The 9205-nt window shown below is 38.7% G+C and overlaps 1 protein-coding gene across 1 annotated transcript; it reads right to left on the bottom strand.

Annotated features, from left to right (window-relative positions):
- Positions 1-371: 371 nt before the first annotated feature.
- On the bottom strand, positions 372-9205 carry TLR10 (toll like receptor 10). Its single transcript, XM_081303216.1, has 2 exons — positions 9134-9205; positions 372-3286 (listed from the first exon to the last, which is right to left on the bottom strand). Exon 2 carries the CDS (start codon positions 3224-3226, stop codon positions 791-793), a length of 2436 nt encoding a protein of 811 aa, XP_081159342.1. The 5' UTR covers positions 3227-3286; positions 9134-9205; the 3' UTR covers positions 372-790.

Here is a 9205-nt window from a genome sequence, read left to right on the forward strand (position 1 = left end):
CACCCCAAATACAGATTGCAGAATCACATCTGTTACATATTCACATTTTTACATAATGCCATATTAGTGACTGTTGTATTCTGCTACCTTTCCTATCCCCTACTATCCCCCCTCCCCTCCCCTCCCCTCCCATCTTCCCTCTCTACCTCCTCTGCTGTTGTTCTGCAAAAGAAATACAGATTCATTCTAAGCAATTCAAACATTATAGATATACACAACATAGAAATTCCTGTAATCCAAACTTCTAGACCCAAACCATGACTACTATATCAGTATGCTGATACAGATTATTTTAAACCTTTATTTCAATGTATAAACTAACATATTAATACAATTTTCTCAATACAATAATGGCTATTTAATATCCTATTACATGGGTATACTAGAATTTATTGAATCAACCCTTATTTTGTGAATATTTGGGAAGCTTTTCAACTTTCCATGGTTATAAGAAATGCTGTGATAAACACCTTTTTACATAAAACATTACAAACTTGTACAGGCATTTTATAGAACATATTTTTAACTCTAATTAATTAATTAATTAATTTTTTAATGTATTCTGAGGATTGAACCCAGTGCCTCACACATGCTAGGGCAAGCACTCTACCACTGAGCCACAACTCCAACCCCCAGAGAATATGTTTTTAAAATTTTTTCTAGGAAATGACATGAAGGGAATAATGATTTTTCATTTTAGTAGGTATTGACAAATTACCATCATAAAGATTGTATCCATTTATATCCCAACAGCGTTTATGATCCCCAATTTCCCTACAGAGGTGGAGTTTCATAAGCAATCTGTTCTTATCAGAGATATTGTAGAACCTCGGGACTCTTCATTCAGCTCTGAGAATGTCTGTAGTTCACACCCTTCTCCAATGTCTGATAAATTGACATTAATAGCAGCTCGAAGATTTGCCCAAAAAAGCCCACATTTACATCTATCCTTGGGCCATTCCAAGTATGCCTTCTTTTCCATGAGAGCTTTCAGCTCGTGGAACCTGGTAGGAATGCAGTACAATGGAACAGGTTCCAGTGAGATAAAAAGGATGCGATCAGCCCTTTCATGGAAGAGAGTGTGTTGGGCAAAATAGAGTTCATAATGGCACCACTCACTCTGGACAAAATTAGGGGACAAAACAAAGATGGATTTATAGCTTCTCTCAATGCAGCTTATGATATTTTCAACAATGCTCTTGCCAGGGTCAAAGTTTCTCTCAGGAAGACAAATCAAAACAGAACCATCTTCTTTCTCTAGATTGGGGATCAATTCATTCTTCACCCAGAGAGAATCATGTTCACTGTAGGAAATAAATGCATGGAATTGGACATTGCTCTTAAGTTGTTCTTGTGCTGTCCTCCTAACCCTGTGCCAGGTTCGTGCCCATTGAACTAGCATCCTGAGGTACCAAAGCAGATCCAAGCGAAGGTAGCAGAAGGCCGTGGTCACCCCAAGAATGGTCATGATGGCCACAATGGTGACAACCAACAAAGCTGTGTTGCAAGACAATTCAGGAAGATCAACATCTTTTAACCGAGTCCCCTTTAGATTCAAAGGGTATTCACAGATGTATGAATCTGACCATCCAATCATCATGCCCTCTGAATATTTTTCAAGCTGAATGAAATCTCTTAATTCACAAGTACACCGAAATGGATTTCTTCCTGCATTTAGACTCTTAACTTCCTGGCAGCTCTGGAAAAAATCAAGGGATGGACTGAGGATGAAGTTCATTTCAATGTTCAGAACTGAGAGTCTGCTGAAATTACTACACCCGGGGAGATCAGTCAGAAAATTAAATGCAATATTTAGCTCTCGTAAAGACTTCAGGTGAATACTTTCTCTAGGGACAGTTTGAATTTGGTTATTATTCAGGTCAAGTATTTGAACACTTCTGGGCAAACACCTGAAAACAGAATCAGCAAATTTATTGGATGACAAGTTCATGGTGATCAACGTTTCTGGCCAAAAGCAATTTTCATCCTTGTTATGTTGTAATAGATTTTGGCTCAGGTCCAAGTGCATCAAGGGTGTACTGTTAGCAAAGCTACTCACTAAGGAAAGTGTCTCCAGTTTATTGCCCTTCAGAATGAGAGTTTTCAAATAAGGCAATTGGGTGGGTTTTTTAAACAGGTCATCTGTTAAGATATTATTGGCTAAATTTAAATATCGGAAACTAACAGGATAATTAGGAAAAAGCATGTGTGGCATTTGTGCATCTGATATTGTCAGGTTTTCTATATTCATGTTTGTAAAAAGCAAGTACATTCTATCCTGTGGAATATTAAAAATTCTGAAATGTACATGCTTTAATTTTATAGCTTTCATTACAGTATTTGAGTAGTCAAATGAATTGCGGTCAAGATAAACATTCCCTCCAAAAGTTATATTTTGGATTTGGAAGTATTCCACCGATGTATGCCAAACAAATTGGAAGATAAGGAGGAGGTCATCCCAGAGTAAATCAACTTTGTTAAATAACAGAATAGATGTCTTGGCATTCTTTAAAATAAGATTCTGTTGAGTTTCATAACTCACACATTGGCTTTTGCAGTCTATATTTGTCATTTCTAATATTTTTGAAGTCTTGAGTCCATCATGCAAAAGAACCCAAAAATTTGTGTTTCTTGGCAAAATGATGTGAAGTTCTGTTGTGTTTAAGATGGGCAGGCTACCTTCTTCATAATAAGAAAGAGTTCTCAATCCTAAGAGGACAGTAGTGAGATGCAAATGAGCAATTTTCTGGAAATCTGATTTTTGTATTTTTGCTCCACTCAAACCCAGGACTTCCAAGTGAGACATGTTGCCAATCTCTTCACAAATAGGCACGGTGTCAAAGTCATTAAAAGAAAGATCTAAATGTCTGAGACCTGCCAGCGAATACCAAGTCACAATCTTTAGTCTATTATAAGACAAATCTAAATATCTTAACTCCTGGTTCAGTTCAAAGATCTTGATATCTAGCTGTTGGATTCTGTTATGGCATAAAATCAAAGCTTTCAGTTTGAAGAGAGAATGAAAATCTGAATTCTGAACTTGAAAAAGGAGGTTATACGATAAATCCAGTGTGGTTGTGGTTGGGGTCAAGTCTGTGGGAACCTTTTTTAGAGACATATTGGAGTAGTTAGAAATGAATTCCTTTTCTTCTGGAAGCTTTGGGGCCAAGCCCTCTATTGACATAACAATATTACAAAATACATAAAAGTTTCTGATGAGTTTCATTGTGTTTCCAAGTATTTTGTCCCTAGTTTCCTCATATGAATGATGAAGATGAGTTCCAAACTGTGGAAAGATAGCACAGAACAATTGTTTAAAAAAAATTAATTTGTTAAGGGCTGAGGTTGTAGCTCAGTTGGTAGAACATTTGCCTTGCATGTGCGAGGCACTGGGTTCAATCCTCAGCACCACATAAAAACAAATAAATAAAATAAAGGTATTGTGTCTGTCTACAACTAAAAAAAAATAAAATAAAGTGGTTTGTTAATTCCCATAGGACTTTTTAAAAAATGTAATTATTTTTAGTTTTTATTGTTTTATTGTTGCATTAAAGTTGTACACAATTGTAGGATTCATTGTTATATATTCGTACATGCACACAATGTAATAGTATAATTTAGTCAGTGTCACTCTCCAGCTCTTCCTTGCCCCCTCCCCTCTTTCCAGCCCTGGTCCCTTTGCTCTATTCTACTGATTTTCCTTTGATTTTTATGAGATCCCTCCCCTCACCCAACTTTTATTTTCCTTTTTCTTCTCTAGCTTCCACACATGAAAGAAAACATACAATCCTGACCTTATAAGTTTGGCTTATTTCACTTAACTTAATGTTCCCAAATTCAGTCCATTTCCTACAAATGACATAATTTTATTTTTCTAGAACTTTTTTTTTAATGCCAGTATCTGACTATATTCACCAAGAGACTGGAGTAAAGTCCCAACCTATATTGGGGTTTTGACTTGAACTCAGAACCTTGGCTGATACATCTATAAGCCAGTCACTGCATGTGCCATGTCCCCCAAACTGAGGTCTGGTTCTCACAGAGATGCAGTAGGTGGGAGTATCAGGGGCTAGAAGGAAATTCTCCTTCAAAGAATAGCCTGACATTTACAAGAAACAGCCCCCTGGGAGACATCGTGCCTGGGAGACATCCTGCAGCTACCTATCTCCCTGGAACATCCTTCGGTTATCAGGATCATCAGACATCTTGCAGCTGGCAGTTTTATCACCCACATCCAGAAATTGCTGATTAGAGAGCTTCCCCATCCCCAGCATATAAATACCCCTGTGTGAACAATAAAAGTTTGCAGCTTGATCAGAACTCCTGTCTTGCTGTCATCCCTCTTGTCTCTTGTCCCTGTGTCTCTTGTCCCTTCATTCCTCCCCACCTAGGTTCACCACCCACGCCCAGTTGATGTGTCCTGCCAGGTCGGGACATGGGAGAAGCACCTCCCTCCCACTCTGCTGAGGAATGCCCTTGCCAGGTCACCCCCTCCCACATCCCCTTTCGATAGCTAGAAGGCTTTAAGAAGAGTGAAAGTAATTTGTTTTATTGTTAAATATTATGGGCCCTAGAATTAATATCTCGGTGTTGCTCCTCAACTTTTATATTTGTGGATATAGAGAGTCCCTGGAGATAATATCTGTCTTTAAAAATGTCTTACCCTCTAACTGGAAGGTCCAAACAGACACAATCGGGATTCCTGTCCTTTTGCCTGTTGAGATTGGAGGCAAAAGCAATCTGGATCACTGTTGAATAATAGCAATAATAATGGTTTTTAAAAAGAAAACAGTTTTTATTTTGGGGGGATTGTGATGTGTCAAGGTATATCCTAAATGCCTCACATACATCCTAAATGTATTATCTCATTCATTAGTCACAATACTCAGTGAGGGAAACACTGTTACCCCCACTTTACAGGTGAGAAAAGTCATGATGGAAGATTGAGAGGACTTTGAGAGGAGCTAGGCTTCAAGTTGTCTCTCTGACACGGAAGAGAGGTGGTGGGAGAACTAAGATTTCCATGAGGTTCATTATTCAAGATATTAATTAACTGCCTCTTCTGACAAAACTTTTCTAGACATTGGGGAATTGTCTAGCAACAGACAAAACAGATTTCTTTTCCTTCACAGCTTACCTTCCAGCGAGTAAGAAAAGAGTCTGAGAACAAAATAAGGCGTGTATATGTGGGGTAGTGATAAGGACTTGAAAGAAAAATAATTGAGACAAAGACAATAGAGAGAGACTGTGTGACATATGGGTACGGACATGGTGGGCGAGTTGACAGAATGAAAACATGAGGCTATCTAGAATACTACTGTTTTGGTAGCTATGAGGTGTCCCCCAGAGGGTCATGTGTGGGAAAATGAAAGACAGCGTAGAGGGGAGATGACTGGGTCACGAGAGCCTTAGTCTAATCAGTGCATTAATCCCCTGACAGAAATTAATTGGGTGGTCACCTAGGCAGGTAGGGTGTGGCTAGAGGAGGTGGGTCACTGGGGTGCACCTTTGGGGTGTATATTTTTTTCCTGGTCTACAGTGTCTCTCTCTGCTTCCTGTTGCTCCTCCACGATGTTCTGCCTCATCTTGGGCCCAGAGCGATGGAGTTGGCTGTTTATGGAATAAGGCCTCTGAAACCATGAGCACCAAATAAACTTTTTCTCCTCTAAAATTTTCTCATCAGGTCTTTTGGTCACAGTGGTAAAAAAGCTGACCTAACAACTACCCACTATCATCTGGATTTCTCTTTCTAGAACCGTCCCAAGTTTGTGTGTGCTTGTGTATGTGTGTGTGTGTGTGTGTTAAGAAATTCTAGAAAACATGGGGATATCTTCCAAAATAACTAAAAAAATAAAAATACTTTGTCTTTAAAGTTGCAGCAACAAATCACCATAGCCAGAGTGGCTTAGATAACAAACATTTATTTCTCATAGTTCTGAGGGCTACAAGCCCCAGATCAAGAAGTTGGAAGACAATTCCTGACAAGGAGCCTCTTCCCAGTGTGTAGGCGGCCACCTTCTCACTATATCCTCATGTGGAGGAGATAGACAGACAGACAGACAGACTGCTCCTGAGTCTTCCATATAACTGTTGGTACCACCGAAGTATACAGAGCATCTTATTCCCGATCTTGGTGACACACATCATCACCATGCCTTGTGTGAATTTCCTTACATCGTACACTTAGAGAATTCCTACATTTTACAAAAATATATTAATTATCCACTTTGATGATAAAATTCTTATATTTTATCAACTCTGATTCTGGCAAATTAGAGTTTACCAGATTAAAACTACTTTGGTCCTTTGTTTATTGACAGTCTCCTCCACACCCCATCCCCTTGACGGCTGTCTATCTTGTCTTCTTCTGTATTCACCGCGCAGGCTCAGCAAATATTTGTGGAATGTATGGATGAATGAATGACTTTAACATTTTATTCTCCTAGCACAAGATGGTACATAATGTGTTCTAAAAAGTAAGTGTCGAATGAATGAATGGATACTGTGAATTCCTCATGTGGTGCAGTGTGTGATGGCTAGAGAATGAGTCTGTGTTAGGGATGGACAGACCTGTGTTCAAGTCCAGTCTTAACCATTCACTGATTGTGTGACGTGCGATACTTGTTTAATCTCTGAAAGGCTAGGTTTTCTCATCTATAAAATGGGTTTATGCAGAAGCATAAAATAGATCATGCATCAAATCACTTAGGAATGACACATTTAATAAATGGTAGTAATTATCAAGGCCAAGACCAGAGTAAGGCAAGTAAGGCACAGATTTTAAGAGGTTAAAAAGGAACTCAGTCATCAAGATAAACAATGGTCTAATGAAATATTTTTAAAAAGAAATTAATGTGAAAATTCACATTGAACAAATATCAAAATTATAAAGAATACATCACAATACTGATTTCCCCCCTCAGTCTCCATTATGGCTAGGCAAGATCCCTGTAATTATAATCACCAAGTCACCAAACTGATAAAGGAGATTTTAATGTTATCATCTTACAGGGTACTTTATTTTGTAGCAACTTACTTTAGGCTTCCAGGTCTGGATGACCCTTGAAAAATGTGGCAGAATCTGGTCCATTGTTTATCTGGAATCCTCTGGGTTGAGATGTCAGAGTTTCCTTTTTCTACCCATTTCTTCCCCCTCCCCAATACCACAACTATATATGGAAATAAAATGAGAGCAGAACCTTTTTTGAACTTCTCTTAATATAAGGAAATAAAAAGGTCCAATTCCTCAGGCAATACATGTGCATTATGGCATTTCACTAAAACATTTTTAAAGCAGAACATAAACTTTGTGTTGTTGTTGTTCAAACCCAGGGCCTTACACATGCTAAGCACATACTCTACCACTGAGCTACACCCCTAGCCCCAACATAAACTTTTGATGCATTCAGTAAATATCATATTTCTACTATTACTACTATGCTGAAAGCAGGTGAAATCCAGTAACTTTCTTTTTTTTTCTTTTTTTTTATTGGTTGTTCACAACATTACAAAGCTCTTGACATATCATATTTCATACATTAGATTGAAGTGGGTTATGAACCCCCAATTTTACCCCAAAAGCAGATTGCAGAATCACGTCGGTTACACATCCACAATTTTACATAATGCCCTATTAGTAATTGTTGTATTCTGCTACCTTTCTTATCCCCTACTATCCCCCCTCCCCTCCCCTCCCATCTTCTCTCTCTACCCCATCTACTGTAATTCATTTCTCTCCTTGTTTATTTTCCCATTCCCCTCACAACCTCTTATATGTAATTTTGTATAGCAATGAGGGTCTCCCTTCATTTCCATGCAATTTCCCTTTTCTCTCCCTTTCCCTCCCATCTCACAGTAACTTTCTTTAATAACTAAAAGAAACTTGACTTATAAGTCCAAATCCAAGGGCACCAAGAAATGACAACTGGTGGTTTTCCAAAGGATATATACTTAGTCATCTAATTTCTCTTTTCCCAATGATTCAGCAAAAGAGACAAAGGCTTAAAAATCCCTTGAACATTGAATGACTTTTGAAACATAAGAGAATGATCTTTTTTGATGGTTTCCCATGTGTCCGATATGGAGTTATGTGTTTTCCCTACATTATCTTATTCAACCTACTCTGCATTCCAACAAAATAGTGGTTATTATTATTCTCATTTTACAGATAGAGGAGCTAAAACCCAGAGGTTAGGTAACGTGCCCAAGGTGACCCAGTGAATAAGCAGTAGAGAGGGGATTTGAACCTGCATCTGTCCGGCCCCTTCTGGATGGCAATTAAACCCAAGCTAAGGCATCTCAAACCCTGCAGTGGAGCAGCTTAGAATGTGATGACAGAGATGGTCTCCTTTGACCTGGCCCGTTACCATGGTGGCCTCCTCCCCTCTTCCAACCCTGGTGCTTTTCTCTGAAGTGGTATGAAGCTATGGGACATTCTTCTGGGTGCCACAAAGTTTGAGAGACTTTGCCTATGTGTAAATATATGTTTAAGATCATTATAATTTCATAAGAATTGAAAGAAATCTCAAAATGCTCACATCTCTAATTAACAGCTCAGCATAGGCCGTCCATGAGAAAGCTCTTCTAAGAATTGAAATACCTACATAATGTGAACCAAACCCTCCAGCAGCCAAACTGCCATCTTTAACCACTTGGTTTTCTAAGGGAAACTGAGCAAGAACAACATTGCACAAGATCCATCAGAGCTGTCCCTACTTTTTGGCAAGCAATGCAAATGCAAAACCTTTGAACTGGGTAAAGGAGCAACAAATATGATTAAGTAGCCAAAGATCTCACCCAGCAGATATTGTCAACATGTATTACAGGCAACTAAAATAGAAACTCATGACAATTCCTGAGGTCATCAACTCTGGATAGAAGAGCTGACCAGGTTTAATCAGCAGCGAAGAAAACCCAAGCCCCCAAGCATCTGCAAGATAATTCCTCAAAATAATATTCCTGGTCGCCAATCACAGATCTTTAGGCAAAGTAGTAAATACTGAAAAATCTCAATAAATCTACTTCCCTCCAACCTATATTAGCTTAAATGATCTTTTCAGAAAAGATCCATATGCCCCTTATTTTTTTTTTCATGAGTGTCATTAAAAAAGAAAACAGAGCTAACGGTCCTTACCCAGGGCTTTCACGTCTCCGTAGAGCTGCAGGTGTGTGGGTGGTTCACTGACAGGGGCAGAACTAGCTGCAG

The sequence above is a fragment of the Spermophilus citellus genome (genome assembly GCF_964194105.1).
Source record: "Spermophilus citellus genome assembly, chromosome: 8".
Classification (NCBI taxonomy): Eukaryota; Metazoa; Chordata; class Mammalia; order Rodentia; family Sciuridae; genus Spermophilus; species Spermophilus citellus.

Excerpts from the sequence above, each read along its gene's own strand:
- TLR10 (XM_081303216.1), bottom strand. The coding sequence starts at position 3,226 with ATGAAACTCATCAGAAACTTTTATGTATTTTGTAATATTGTTATGTCA.